The sequence below is a fragment of the Nannospalax galili genome, unplaced genomic scaffold, assembly GCF_000622305.1.
Source record: "Nannospalax galili isolate Female #2095 unplaced genomic scaffold, S.galili_v1.0 scaffold451, whole genome shotgun sequence".
Taxonomy (NCBI): Eukaryota; Metazoa; Chordata; class Mammalia; order Rodentia; family Spalacidae; genus Nannospalax; species Nannospalax galili.
In genome coordinates, this window is record NW_008331662.1 from 2,923,554 (window position 1) to 2,939,904 (window position 16,351).

A 16,351-nucleotide genomic window follows, 5' to 3' on the forward strand; every position below is an offset into this window, starting at 1 on the left:
TTGTCTCAGTTGAAGATACGGGCACTACTGGCATCTAGTGGGTAGGACCTAGGGATGCTGCAGACATCTGCCAATGTGGAGGACAGTCTTCCAACAAAGACTGGACCCGATGCTAACAGTACCAAGGTGGGGAAAGCTGCATTATAACTAGCCTCTTATGGTTCATGCACTTTCAGCAAGTGCCAGAACAGTGGATTTCTGCTTCTGAAAAGGTACTAACATTCTGATAATGCTGCAAAAGCCCCAAATCTCCTCTTATAATAGCCTCCATGTGCAGACCTAAATCACTTGAGTGCAATTATTGAATTAGTTGACTATGAGTTTAATAACCTAAACTACAATTGAAATGAAAATATTGCCACTCATATTTTAAAAAATATAATTTTTATTTTATATGTATGAGTGTACTGCCTGCATGTATGTGAGTGTACCTGTGTCATGCAATGCTGCAGAGTTCAGAAGAGGACTTCGGATTTCCCTGGAACTGGAGTTAAGGATGGTTTGTAGCTGCCATGTGGGTGCTGGGAATAGAACCCGGGCTGTCTACAAGAGCCATCTCTCGAGTGCCTGCACAGACAGACCAGAGGACCGAGTGCCTGCACAGACAGACCAGAGGACCGAGTGCCTGCACAGACAGGCACAAACCTTGCCAGTGTGAATCCTCTATCAGGCCAAATGCTCTTCAAGAGTATTTAATGCCCATTTATCTTTTAAGTGGAATAAGGTATGGAAACATTGTTAAAAAATGGAAAACTTTAATTATTTAAAGCAAAGGCACAAGTAAACATTTCAGGTTATCATACAGTGTTACAATAAAAAATTCCAACAGTAAATTGAAATACATTATAACTTCGCATCTAGAATGTATTGTGTCATTTCTTCTTTGGAGATCATTGGATATCATGTAAAAACTTGGATTATAAATACCATTCATCCTATTACTTTTAACCAGAAGTTTTAATTTCAGAATTAAAATGATTAAAAAATTTATTGTTTGCTAATGTAGAACAGCAAAAACTCCCAAGTTAAACTCATTGCTTTAATAAGTAAATCACTGATTTCATAAATGTTAGCTGTCAATGTGTGGTACTATACAATAACCAAGCTGGCCATGAAAAGCTTTCCGAAACATAATTGATATATTTATTTCTTTCATTCAACTACTACAGTGCATTATGCAAATGGTGAACGAGAAACCAAATGACTTCTTAGGATGCCAGGAATAATATACTTCAAAAGGTCTGGACGTTATTTTCAGTCAAAGGCACTGCCTGGAAAGTAACAAGCTGCATCATGTTCAGGGCTGCACAAGATTTTCGTTCAATGTAACTAGCCAGTTAGATGGAACTTGGTATCTCAGTTAGTCAGCAAATACTGAGTGTCTGCTGCCTGGCTCAAACAAACAAAAACAACAAAAACCCAAATACCAAAAACCAGAGTAGAAATTGTATAAAATTATCTTTGACCTTGTTTTCCAAAAAGAAAAGTGATGGGTTAATTTTGAAGAAGTCAGGCTGGAGGTGTAGCTTGGTGCTAGAGAGCTTGCCTAGTGTGTATAAGGCCCTGAGGTCGCTCCCCAGTACAGGAAAAAAATAAGTCTATCGAAATGCTTCCTTGATGCTAAGGTCTCTGTTCCTTCATCTCAAGGCAATTTCTACTTTATTGGAATTACTCACAGCCTCTCCTTTTAGCATGTCACCCAGGGTGGTAAGGATACTTGGAAGGTAGTTATCCCAAGGGAACAAGTTTTTCCATTGTGAGTCATTCTGTTTACCTTCCCCAGACTATCCTTCAACTTTGAGTGTGAGCAACATTTGCAAGACACAAAAATACCAGATGAAATAAAATCCATCAATAAAACACAGCTAAGCGCCTCCAAGTATTGAACAAAATACAGTAAATTTGAATGACTGGAGCCACATCAGGGCACAGAATCCTACTGCGCCCTAAATGCCAGGGAGATTGCAAATCCTTCCTATGATCTATGTGAATTTAAAAAAGACAAGATCGTACTGTGTTTCCCAGGCTAGTCCAGTACTCACGTGATCTTCCTGCCTCAGCTTCCTATAGAATAGCTGGACTGTAGGTATGTACTGAACCTGGCTTGACTCAAAGACCTTGAATGAATGTTTCTAGTTTTAGGGTTTTTTTTTTTTTTTTTTCCCATTGCCCAAATTACAAGGGCTTCAAAAAATTAAGGCTTAATTATCATGATTTTTTAAAACCAAAGCCCTTTAATGAATTTTTTTATTTTTAGGGTTTTTTTTTTTTTTTTTTCCATTGCACAAATTACAAGGGCTTCAATAAATTAAGGCTTAATTATCATGATTCTTTAACACCTAAGCCTTCGGAAATGCTCTAAGCATTTCTTTTGTTTCCTTCCTTTCTTCCTTTATTTTGGGGAGTGGTGGTGATGATACTGGGGCATGAACCTAGGGATTCACCTGGGCACTGATAGCCTCCTGATGGACAATACAGAACCCCCAAGGAGCATCCCACAGGAACCTGGGACTCTAGGAGTGCTGGTCAATTCTAATAGAGCAGCCTGACTGTTGATACTCATATATTCATGTCTACATATGACACTCAGGAAACAGATTCAAATGAAATTTATTTCTACAGTATTGCCAGAGAAAAGTGAATTGAAGAAATTCACCAGCTAGACCTTTTCAAAAGCTTTGGAGCGAGATCGCATTGGTACCTCAGCTCTGCTAAGTTACGAGCTTGTGATCACAGGTAAATTAACCACTAGAATTTAACTGGTATTATGGACATAGAAGGCATGTTTTCAATTTTGTTTGTCAGATGAGAAAACAGCTATGACAGCCTTGCTGACGAAGACCAGTCCACAATGCAGCATAAGGCTTTACATCTAGTTTTAGCAAGAAAATAACTTGTCTCTTCTATGCCATTCATAAAAGTTTTTTTCTTTATATATGCAACATTCTGTGCAAAAATGTACTTCCGTACACAATGATTCCTACTCTCCTCTTCCCACTGTGGCTCTTTTCATAGGCTGCTAATAAACTGAGGGCAGGAAGTATCCAGTCAACACATTCCTGCGGTCTTTCCACAGGTAACTTGGGTGCCTCTCCCAACTTACCAATGCCTGGCATTCAGCTTTCTAGAGAAAAAGTCTAAATAATACAAAAGGAAGAATTAGGAGGAAAGGATTCTTATGGCTTTATCTGCTGATTAGAAACTAGAGAATTTAAATATAATACTCATAGATGTTTTTCAGATATATCGCTTGTGCATCTTGGGTCTTAGCACAGTGTTTAAATTATATGAAGCAGAATATCAGCACTAAGTAATATGTGCCATAACCTCTTTAATCATAAAAAATTTGTTAGCCACATACACACAAAGCAAAGGCCCTACCAATAGTGTTTTGAACAGCTCTAGTTATGAATATGTAGTGCCGAGTGCTAAGCAAACCACTAAAGCTGTTAAAATATTAGTGTCTGATTCGTATTTTAGTCTTCTTTTAACCTATTATTTACAGAAGTTCTGTTATAATGCTGAAAGCAGACATTTTTCAACATGTATGCTCTTCATAAAATGATGTCCAACATTGGGTGATTCAAATTTATAAATATGTACAAATATATATCTTTAGTTAACCTACTATTCTAACACATGGAAGCATTATACATATAAAAATTAGAAATGAAAACAAAACTTATAACTCTCAGAACAGACAATATGTTTATAAAATTATACAGAAAAAGTTGTATCTGAGAACCTCTGTGGTCCACTAGTCGAACTGCAATTTTAGTGAAGGAAAAAAAATCCTTAAAACACAAGGTAAATCACATACATGTTTTGGTCAAATGTCTATAGATAGTTACCTTGGAAACAAACTGATAAACACAAATGCACTATTTGTTCAATGAGCATAAAATATTGCACAAGAACAGTTTTGTCTGAAGAAAAACCAATTTCCCATAGTTTTAACTTCAAAATGGTTCCCACATTTAGATATAGATATATTTTCTAAGTAAGAAAAACTTAATATTCTGTAATACTGTTAGAATCCTATGATGCCCGTTAGTCATCCTCCAGTCTACAGTGGCAAGGGAAATTGAGTGGTGAAGAGTTGGCAAAGATAAAAAGGCAGGTAAGACTGTAAAACACATATAGGCATATGTACATCGGAAAGAGGAAGTCCCCAGTCTCTACTCATGTGACACTGATCACACAAAGACCTCCACAGGTGGTCACAGTGATGGTCAGACAGTGGTTGAATACGACTCTCTTTGTGGGGGCCGCTGCTTTGGAACTTCTTGATCATTCCCCTGGGTTTCCAGAACACCATCTTCTGCATCGCTCTCACTACCATCTGCCACAGTGGGGTCCAAAGACATTGGGCCAGATTTTCTGTGCAAAGGAAAACCAATGCCACTTTCCTGCAAGGAACTATCTATAAAATCTTCATCAGATGAATGGAACGATTCATCATCTCCTATTAAATGGTTGACAATGTGAATTCCATCAAAAGGTGGTTGGCCGGAGAAGCTCCTCTGGCCTTTTAGGCACCTGAGCTGTTAGAAACAAAATCCAGGTTAACTGATAGATTCAAATGGAGGCAACACACACAACTATCCCATAGAAAACCAAGTATTTCATGTTCAAGGAAGAAAATGTCTTATCTTTTTTTTACTTATAGACATAACTACCAATTCTTGAGGGTCTTCGACATGTCATATACTGGACACATAATTTATCTAACTGAATCTAACAGCAATCCTGTCTACAGATTAGGAATTAGAGACCAGGGTAGAGGAAGCTGCTAAGGTTATACAACTAATAGCTGAGCTTCAGTTAACCCTTTACTGTGCTGAAGAGAACATGATAAACTCCACATGTCCATCACCTGATTCAACACGTACCTCATAGACAGTTGGCTATATTATATATTACACTCTTCTTGTCCCTGGACTGCTCTGAGATAAATCATAGACATCCTGTCAGTTTATCTATAAATACATTAGCTGTATTTCTAGGAGAACTTAAAGGCCATGCTTCATTATATATGCCATCTTTAAAGAATATCACCCCAATTATGCAAATGATTACAAATCATTAAAATTTTGAGCCTTGGGGCTGGGAATATAGCTCAGTTGGTTGAGTGCCTCCCCAGTATACATGAAGCTCTGAGTTCAATCCCCAGCACTGCATAAAACGGGCTTGGTGGTATACCCATATAATTCCAGCACTGGGAAGTGGAGGCAGGAGGATCAGTTCAAGGTCATCCTCAGTTAAATAGCAACTTTGAGGCCAGCCTTGAATATATGAGACTGTCTCAAAAAATTGCTTTTTCTACTACTCCAAAGGCCACCACACACTAACACATTTAGGGCAGGAATGTCAGTCATGTGCAACGCTGCCTTTTCCCTCTGCTCCTCCTTGGGAAGAGTGACTCCTCTTGCTGGGGTTAGCTCTTTGGCTTCTTTTTCTTCTTTAGCAAACAGACCTCTGTTCCTCTCTCCCTGGAGTTTACCAGGGCCAGATCCTCATGTGGGGAGGGCTGAGAAGGCAAATGCTATGTATACTTGGTCAGGTCAAGTCTAACTAAATCTTAAGTTCAGTGTTGGGAAATTGTTATCACATCTAAACCTAAACTACATTCTCTAAAAGCACTTTTCTCAGAGTTAAAGGTGATTTCATCTTGCTGCTGCTTTGCTTAAATCCCCTCAAGTCCCCCGACCCCCACCATGGATACCATCACTTCCACTAACATACAATTAAGACATAAAACCTGTCCTTGGAAATTTACATTGTAAATATAAAGTTAATTTGATACTTTTTCATTTGTTCAATGTATCATGACATTGCCCTCCTACAACAAACAGGATTTAAAAAACAGGAAAAAACAATTAGCTACCAAATAGCCCAAGGATTAGAGACCATTTGAAGATCCACCCCTCTCCCAGTCTCATCATTGCTATCAACCTTTATCCTGTTGCTATCTTTCAAATCTTGAGATAAAGGCAATGTGAAATATGCAGGAAATATTACAAACACTTTCAAAACTAACGGTCTGAAAGAAAAGCCATTACAGCCTTGCCTGCCACCTCCCAGTTTTCCTGACAGACTTCCAAGAAGAAGTGAAGAAACCTCAGCAATTCCCTGCTTGCATGTGACAACAGGAAATGAGGGCTGCCACGCGGGTACAGTGGTGTCTGGCCTACGCAGACCTTCAACTTTAACTATAAAGAAATGTCCCTGCCCAACACTAAGAAAAAGAAAGTTATATTGAGGGACAGTGAGACTGATGTAATGCATACATTTCCCAAGAGTGTAAGAGATGGAACCTAAACTTGGAGCTGAATCTTCAGGAAAAAGCACAGAACACCACAGCAACCTCCTTAAGGCTGATGCCCAGTGCATTATCACAACGGCCACGCACTGATGCAACATCCTATCACCATATTGCAACACAAGATTTATAGCTCCGAGTGTTCAATTCAGTCAGTTAATCTCTTCCTTTCTCTTTTCTTCCTTAGGCCCTTTTGAAGAAACACTATGGAACATGTGTCTTCCTGGCTGTTACAGAGGATGAATGTAGCAGAAGAACCACAACTTCTCAATTGTTTGGGAAGCTGTGGCTTTCCATTATTCTAACAAAATTCACTGCAATTAAAACACTGCAGTCTGTATCAGGTGACGTAACTATAGAACATTAACTATAGGTTAAGAGATCATTTCCTTAAAATCAAGGGAGATGCTTAATGCCTCTCTGAGGACTGCTAATGTAACAAGCTAGAGGAATTTTTTTTGGTGGAAGAAAAAGGGAAAGGCAAGTATTACCTTGAAAAACTGAAGCTATTCCTTAAAATTCCAAGGTACTGAGTATGATTTGGAAGGGGCTAAATATGGGCATGTCCTCTGGGAAACCTTATCCTCTGAGGGGCTTGGCTGGAAGACCAGCACTGGGCATTCTGCAGCATGGGGCTTCTGGTGTTCTGACATCATTGGAGTGAGTATACACTCACTGTGTTCTGACATTACTGGAGTAAACACTGTATTGCTAATCCTTATTACCAGACTTTCAGGAGCTAAGTATATTTAAAAGACCACTAATCTTCCCATCCTTATTTCTCTCAAATAGACAACAAAACCTTTAAGGTTTTATGAATAGCAAAGTTAGATTGCTATACATTAATTATAATCTATTGATTATCTGCATTAGAACTGGGGTTATTTCTTAGAAAAGGAGACTCCCTCTCCAGATCTTAGAAATTTAAATCCTGAGAGTGAAATCCTGGAATTCTTTTTTCCCTTATAAACATCTCAGGAGAGTCTGACATATTAAAGTTTGAGAATTACTGTGGAGTTCTGGAGGTGTAGGTGGTAGAATGCTTGCCTACTGTGATGAAGTCTTGGGTTTGATCCTGAGTACCCAAAACAGAAAGAGATGGATCATTGTGGCCAAACTTCTACTCAAACCAAATGGGGCTGACCCAATAAGGAACTGATCTGGCTGAGAAGGAACTCAGTGTTAGGATTTAAACTCGTCTGAGCAATGAGTGTGTGCTTTGCCATGTTTGGTACCCAAATGGCCATCTTCCCAGTTGCACAGTCAGGCTATTCTGGGCCAACTTAACACGTGGAAGTAGGCCCAGGAGCACTATGTTTAAATGAAACCTTTTTGACAACCTTCTCCTTTGAGGACATAGAAAGGGTTCAAGAGTACATGTCTACATGGAGTCAGACACACACCTTAAGCACTACTGCCCATGGAATGTTTTTTGTTTATTTATTTTGCTAACCTGTCTTTTGAGTTAATCAGGGGATCAAAAAAAATTATGAAAACTATGTTGTTGGTTTTGAACTTGTGACCCTTCTGCCTCAGTCATTCAGTTTCTGAGATTAACACACTTATGCCACCAACATCTGGCTTTCTTTGTCTTAAAAAGTGCACATACATGATTTAACAAACTATTTGGAAGCTCACTGTCTTCATTGAACAAAAAATATGTTTGTAGGTAAAATTAGACATAGGTTTTTAAGCTCCTAGTATGCTTTAAAGTACTTCTGAGATTCACTGGGGGGTGGGGTGGGAGGGGGGAGAAAGAGGTGTGTGTGGGGGATTAACCACGGAAATAGAAGCACCAGGACTCAAATGATAGAGGAACTCTTTCTAAAGAGAATTTTGAGACACCCAAAAGATCTCAGCTAGATCACCTTGTGATGAAGGCCTTGCTATCAGTCAAATATTACCAGAGAAGTGATAGTCTAAGAGAAGCAGGAAAAAAGGTAACAAAGATGAAAGACTATTGGGGAGAACACAGACAACTGTCAGGGTGGTCTGCGTTGTATGTTTAGCCTTACTAGATACTTACTATATAAACAACAAATCAGCTATAGACAATTTAGAAAAAAAAGCAGTTCTATAGTCCATAATCCTGAGATAATCATTTACATTTTGGCATATCTTTCAAGATAATTCTCTAACCTTACTTACTTTTCAGAAAGACCAGTCACTATACATATTGCTTTACAGTCTCCTTTTTCACTTACTAGCATACTTGCAAAAGTTTCTTCCTGTCTCCTAAAGGTTGGGTTGTATCTCATTTAGGAATGCAATCTTCTTGCTGGAAAAGTTCCTTTCTTCATCTAAATAGCCATGAGTACTTCTGAACACACAGATCTGCAGAGCTACTTTGTTTGTTAATCCTTTAAGACATATAGCCAGAAGGATAAAATCCAGCACAAGGATTCCACCAGTCTTAAGAATTTTTTGTTTTTTGAGAACGGATCTCCCTATAGCCTCTGCTGGCTTAGAATTTCCTATGAACTCTGAACCTTGAACTCTGAGATTCACCAGTCTATGCCTCCAAAGTGTTGGGATTAAAGGTATGTGCTACCATGTCCAGCAAGTTTCAGGCTTTTATTTATTTTTATCTGTTTTTATGTGTATGAATGTATTGCCTGCATGTATGTAAGTGCACCTATATATACAGTGCCCTTGGAGGCCAGGAGAAGACATCAGATCCTCTGGAACTGAAGTTATAGACAGTTGTTAGCTGCCATGTGGGTACTGGGAACCAAATCTGAGGCACCTCTTCAGCTCCCAAACTTTAGACTTTCTATGATGTAATATTTTTAATCCACCACTCAGTTATATTTGATGAAACAATCATCAAATTCTGGTGACTTTGTTTCAATATAGTACAATGCCCTTCCAACTCATTATTTGGAAATAAATGAAAAACCATTACTATTTTTTTGTACCAAAGATGGGACTACTGAGCCTTGCATAGATCCTACCACTAAGCTATAATTCAGTCCCCAAAAGACTTCTAAATAATTTAATTTATTATTTTTATGTGTATGAGTATATTGCCTGCATGTATGTAAGTGCACTCATGCCATGCAATGCCTGTGGAGGTCAGAAGAGGGCATTGGATCCCCTGGAACTGGAGTTATGGATGGTTGTCAGTCAACATGTGGGTGCTGGGAATCAAACCTGGGTCCTCTACAAGAGCAGCCAGTGCTCCTAACCTCTGAGCCAACTCTCCAGACCCCCTAAATAATAACTTTGGCCTGTTTAGCTGGAAGTTTTCTCTTTCTTTCTTTCTTTCTTTCTTTCTTTCTTTCTTTCTTTCTTTCTTTCTTTCTTTCTTTCTTTCTTTCTTTCTTTCTTTCTTTCCTTTCTTTTTTTTTTGGTCTTTTTGAGACATGGAGTCTCCCTGTAGCCCCAGCTGGCCTCCAACTCACAGAGACCCCCCTTCCTCTGCCTCCCAAGTGCATGGACTAAAGGCGTCCACCACAATGCCAGGCTGAAGTTTTTTTGTTTGTTTTTTTTTTTGTTTCACTAGGGTCTTGCTACAGATTCTAGTCTGTTTTCAAATACAAGATTCTCCTGCTTCACCCTCCTGAGTGCTGGGATTATGGGTATGGGCCAGTGTGTCTGGTTATATCATCATTATCACCATCATCATCATCATCACCACCACCACCACCATGATCATTCTGAGATGGCGTCTTGGTATGTAGTCCAGGTTGGTCTTGAAATATCAACCTTGCCCCCTCATCTCATCTCCCAAGTGTCAGAACTACAGGCATGGACTGTACCACAGGCCTTATATAGAATAACAACACAATAGCCAATTGAAAGAGAAATGTGGATGTGGTGGGCTTGGGGGTCATTTAATTATAATAAGAGACAAGTCAATTCAGAATTGGTGGCAATACAGTGCTATTTTGCTTTTAAAAAAAATCCTCTGGTCTAATTAAGAATTTTAGGCTAATTCTGTATCAAAATTCATGAATTAAAAATTACTAAGACCAGGCATGGTGATACACACCTGTAATCCCAGCATGCAACAGGATAACTAATTCTAGGCCAGTCTGGGATACATAGTAAGCAAAAAAAAAGCAAGCTAGATGTGGTGATGAATGCCTTTAATCCCAGTACTTGGCAGCAGAGGCATGAGGCTCTCTATGGGTTCAAGGCCAGCCTGTTCTACATAGCAAAGTTCCAGGCCAGATAGGACTACATAGTGAGACCCTGTCTAAAACAAACAAACAAACAAGTAAACAAACACAAAAGCAAAACTGGATTTGGTGGCACAGACCTATAATCTCAATCTCAGTTATTCTGTAGGCTAAGGTGAGAGGTTCACAAAATGAAAGACTGGGCTATAGAGTGAGTTCAAGATCAGCCTGGACAGTTTAATAAGACCACGAGCAGCTCACCAGATATTGGCTCCACTTCTCAGCCAGCTATTTCATTCCGATCCAAGCTCTTTCATTAAACAGGGAAGTTTACTAGAAATGTGCTCCAGTTTTACACAGGCTACATCTCTAGAAATTTAAGGTTTAATATATACATACACATATAAATGAAATATATCTCTCTAAAAAGCCCTTTCCAAGACTCTGAGAAAGCTCCCATGCCTCTCTGAATGTGTCAGTACCAATGATGTTTCTGATTACAGAGCATCACCCACTGTCATACACATGTGCTTAAAATACAGAGGTCGCTGGGCGTGGTGGCGCATGCCTTTAATCCCAACACTCAGGAGGCAGAGGCAGGCGGATCTGTGAGTTTGAGGCCAGCCTGGTCTACATAGTGAGTTCCAGGATAGCTGGGGCTACAGGGAGACCCTGTCTCAAAAAGATCGAAAAAAAAAAAACCAAAAACCAGAGGTCAGAGGGCATGGCAGGTCTGAAGAATGTCAGATTAATTCAGGGTGCTAAGGTGCTGGGGTTAGGGGGGTGATGTGCAGCAACCCCAAACACAATCCTGCTAAGTGAAAGAAGCTTGTCAGAAAGGCCACATGGTATGATTACAGCTACATGACCATCTTGGAAGAGGCAAAATCACACAGACGGTGGGAGCAGGGATGAAGAGATGGGATACAGGGAACTGTATCCCACTGCAATGCTGGACACATGGCATATCATACATCTATAGAAACAGAATGTGAAGCAGAGTACACAGAGACCACAGAGCCCCATCATAAACTGTGGCCATCTGCACTGGAGGAAGCACTGAGGGGTACGTGGGAATGCTCTGTACTTCCACTCAAGTTTCCTGAAAACCTCAATCTCCCAAGATAAAACTGACTGACTAAAAGTTATGTTTTGTGGCATTTTTCTATGTTCAAAATGTTCTAATGGCAAAACTACCTCAGGAAATTCTGAGGTTATGTTTCAAAACTTTGTTCAGCCTCCCTTTAAAATTTTTTTTTGATTTATTTCATCTGTATGAGAATTTTTCATATATATATATATGCACCACATGCATGCAATGCCCAAGAAGGCTAGAAGAGAGCCCCAGATCCCTTAGAACTGTAGTTATGAATGGTTGTTAGCTAGCTGCCATGTGGGTGCTGGGAACCAAACCTGGGTCCTTTGTAAGAGCAACCACTGAGCCATTTCTCCAGCCCCCCAGCCTCCCTTTTAAAAATAGATAAAATATAGTAAAGTGCAAAGACTAAATGACCAGATGATACTGAGTCACATGCATACCAACATCCAGACCAAGATCTCTAGAAGGCTCTCACACATCTTTTTTCTAGGGATTATTATGCATCCCTCCAAAGAACACTGTGACACCCATCACCAGAAGATATTTGCTTGCTCTTGTAAAGATAAAGGATCTTGTGGTATACACTTGCTTGTCACTGGCTCCTGATACCTACTATGACTGTGAGATTCATTAATGATGGCATTAGGTACACTAGTGTTTTTAGTGTGTCACAGTACTATGCATGGGAATACATCTTCATTTCTCATTCCACTGCTAATGCTAATTCAGTTGTTCCCAGCCTACTATGTACTATGTTGCTGTGACAATTCTGTAACACACCATTTGGAGAACATAAGCACTTATCTCTCTATTTAATCAAGAGTGTAACAGGTGGGCTATAAAGAATATCTATGTTTTACTAGATACTGGCAAATCATTTTCCAATCTGTTTGTAACAATAAGATTCTTAAATTTTGCAAGAGAGCTTTTGCCTTAATATTTGTCAGGCTGGTGGTCAAAGCAAATTCATAGTCCTTTAGCTGACTATAACAGTAGCTGGAGTTGACCTTGAACTCTTGATCACCTTTGTCCTCTTCCCAAATGTTGAGATTTTTATAAGGTGTGTGCCACAATGCCTGGCATATCTCATGCTTTAAATACAAAATATAACACTGAGAGGCTAAGGAGATGGTTCAGTGGATAAAGTGCTTGCTGTACAAGCATGTGGCTCTGAGTTCTAATGTGCTGAAGTGTGTCTGTAATCCTAACACAGGCAGAGGGTGGAGACAGGCTAATTCCTGTCTCCAGGAATCAGTTCCAATGGAACTGGTGAACTCCAGGTTCCAGTAAGGGGAAAATAAAGTACAGAGTGATAGAAAAGACAGCTGATATTGACCTCTGGCCTCCAGAAATGCACACAAATCCATACCCACATGTGCACATATACATGTACCACACACACTCTTAAAAAATACAACATTGAGCTAAGCTGGTGGCACAGGCCTGCAATCCCAGCCACTCAGGAAGCGGAGGCAGGAGGATCACAAATTCAAGACTAGCCTGAGAAATTCAGTAATACCCTGTCTCAAAATGAAAAGTAAAAGCCATACTGGGAATATAGTTCTGTGGTAGAGCACTTGTTTAACATACACAAGGGTTTGGATTCAATTCTTTGTATCATTAAATAAATAAAAGTGGGTTGGAGTTGTAGGTCAGTGTTACAGCACTTGTCTGGCACATATCGGGCTCTGGGTTTGACGCCTAGTCTGACAAAACAACAACAAAAACCCCACTGAATTTTCAGTTATCCAGTCATTTTAGTAAAGATGTGGGCTATAGTACCAGTGGAAGCTGAACTGGTATAAACACTCTGAGGCTGTGTTCTAGTTTGTCTCTCCATTGCTGTGACAAAATACTCTGACCAATACCAACTTGGGAAGGAAAGGGTTTATTTGGCTCACATCTCCTGGGTCACAGTCCATCAGGGAGCCCAAGGATGGAACTCAGGGTAGGAACTTGGAGGCAGGAGCTGGAGCACAGGCCATAGAGAAACACTGCTTACTCCTCTGGTAAGGAAGAGGCTTGCTCCTCTGGTCCCTGTTCAGCCTGCTTTCTTATGCAATACAGTCCCACCTGCCCAGGGGTGGCATCACCCACAGTGGGCTGGGTCCCCCCATATCACTCAACAATCAAGAAGATACCCCATAGACATGGCCACAGGCCAAGTCCAAATGAGGCAATTCCCCAACTGAGGTTCCCTCAACCCAGGTGTGTCAAGTTGACACTAAAACTATCCAGCACAGGCTGGTTCATCAGGATCCTTGTATGTAGAAAACCATGTAGTTCATCTTGTTTAGGACAGACCAGGCTTGTGCCTGTTATCACAGCGAAGTTATTAATAGTGCCCTATCAATTTCAAAAGTGTACTGATTTGAACAATAAATTGTAAGTCATCAAGCAATCTCACCCCCAGATACATCAACAGAAATAAGTATAATGCACCTAAAATTTATAAAACAGTTTTATTCATAGCAATCCAAAACAAACATAATCACTAAGCTTCCCCTTGCCCCTTTTTTGAGATAAAGTCTTACTCTGTAGCACAGACTAGTCTTGAACTTGTTATCCTTCTTTCTCAGCTTCCCAAGTGCTGGCACAATATGTGAGCCACTGTACCTGGCTAACCCAAAAGTTTAGAAACAGAATGAATAAACAATGGCATGTTCACACAATGCAGGGCTACCACAGAGTAAAACAATAATGAGCAGACAGACTGCCGCTAGGCGGCATAGCACTCTCAATCTCCAGACAAACCCCAAACACTTCATCCCATAAGATTGAAAAACAAGGCTCAAAAACCAGGCCAACCAACCACATTTGTGATGTCAGAAGTCTAGACAGTGAGCAGCTAAGGGAGAAGAGTGGGGGAGTGAGGAAAGGTTTCTGGAATGCTGCTAATACACGACTTCTGTATCTGTAGTAGTGCAATGAGCACTTCTACGATAATTCAGGATGGACACTTAGAATGTGCATTTTCTTTTTTTCTTTTTGAAACAGGGTCTTACTATAGCTCCAGCTGGCCTGGAACTCACTATGTAGACCAGGCTGGCCTTAATCTCAAGAGATCCGCCTGCCTCTGCTTCCTGAGTACTGGGACTAAAGGCGTGAGCTACCACGCCGGGCTAGAATGTGTATTTTTTGTATGGGGCATATACCGATAAAACATCTATTAAATAAAAGTCTGAGGAATAATGTCCACATAAGACTGTGGAAGCACACTGCCATTCACCCCTCCACTAGCACTCTCCCCTGAACCCGTGGATATACTCAGATGCAAGATGTAGGCCACTAGCTAACACTCTCCTGTCAGTACATGTTACTTTTCTCTTCATGTGGACCTATGAGAGACATTTTTTACTTTGGTAACAAATATGGGGTCCACTTTGATAATGCATACATTTTTGGGTGCTAACATTAAAGGCATGCGCCATCATGCCCTGCCTGACCCTGGCATTTTTGTAAGTGAAAGTCAAGCACCAGCAATTTCACTTAGTTTATTATTGTTATGTGCATTTATGCCAATTGTCTCAAAAATCTTTGGAGGAATGAGGTAGGGTATAAATCTAAAATATATTGATTTCCATTGTACATTTTGAGTTCCTGAATTTCAAATGCTTGGTTGTGGTACAATAATAAAAGACTCAAATACAGACCAGTGAGATTGCTGAGCAGGTAAAGGTGCTTTCTGGCAAGTCTTATGATCCGAGTTTGATCCCCAGAACCCACATGGTATAAGAAGAGAACTACACACATACACAAAGGGAACTATACAAACACACACATACACATATACAAACACACACACGCAGACATACATGAAGAGAACTACACAAACACACATAGAGGAAGAGAAGTACATAAACACACACACGCACACACACACACACACACACACACTCACAGGAAGGGAAGTACATAAAAACACACATAAACATACACACACAGAGGAAGAGAACTACATAAACACGTGTGTTCACACACGGAGAGAACTACACAAACACATATATATACAATACATTAAAACATATACACTCAAATGTGATTTAAAATTGAGTTGCAACTAGATTCCTGAGAGTAATAAAACAGACTAACCAGAAAAGCTACTGCCCTATGCAATCCAACTAACAAAATTACCAACAAAACTCGGCTTCCGAGCCAGGTGCAGTGGCACATGCCTGTAATCCCAGGTACTCTGGAACGGGAAGCTGAGGACTGCTTGAGCTCAGGAGTTTGTAGCCATTATGGACAATACAATAAGATCCTATCTCAAACAAAACCCAAAAGCTTGATTCATTAATTCACACACTCCCTCATTCACTGTGTTATAGGAGATTTAATCCAGGACCTTGTGCATGCTGTCTAAGTACTCTACCACTAAGTTATAGCTCCAATACTCCTTTTACTTTATTTTGAGACAGAGTCTCACTGAATTGTCCAGGCTGGCCTCAAATTTGCCATCCTCCTGCTCCTACCTTAAAAACAACAGGGATTACAAACACTGTACCACATAGCCAGTTACATTTATCTATCTATCTATCTATCTATCTATCTATCTATCTATCTATCATCTACCTTATTTATTTTTTGGTCTTTTTGAGACAGGGTCTCTCTGTAGCCCCAGCTGTCCTGGAACTCACTATGTAGACCAGGGTGGCCTTGAACTCACAGCGATCCGCCTGCTTCTGCCTCCCAAGTGCTGGGATCAAAGGCGTGTGCCACAACGCCTGGCCAAAGTATTTATTTTTTGCTTTCCAATATTATTCTGATATTAATTTGAGGGAGGGTCTCACTATATAGCCCTGGCTG

At 40.1% G+C, this 16,351-nt stretch overlaps 1 protein-coding gene across 6 annotated transcripts in view; it reads right to left on the reverse strand.

Annotated features, from left to right (window-relative positions):
• Positions 1-2,256: 2,256 nt before the first annotated feature.
• Positions 2,257-16,351, reverse strand: part of Evi5 (ecotropic viral integration site 5) — a 223,570-nt gene continuing 209,475 nt past the window's right edge. For 4 of the 6 annotated variants that reach the window (XM_008826836.3, XM_029560498.1, XM_008826834.3 and 1 more), the window contains one exon: positions 2,257-4,544. In XM_008826836.3, the coding sequence (XP_008825058.1) occupies positions 4,233-4,544 (312 nt within the window). In that variant the 3' untranslated portion in view covers positions 2,257-4,232. The remainder of the gene's footprint in view (positions 4,545-16,351) is intronic. The other 2 variants (XM_017796542.2, XM_008826838.3) reach the window with 2 other exon arrangements.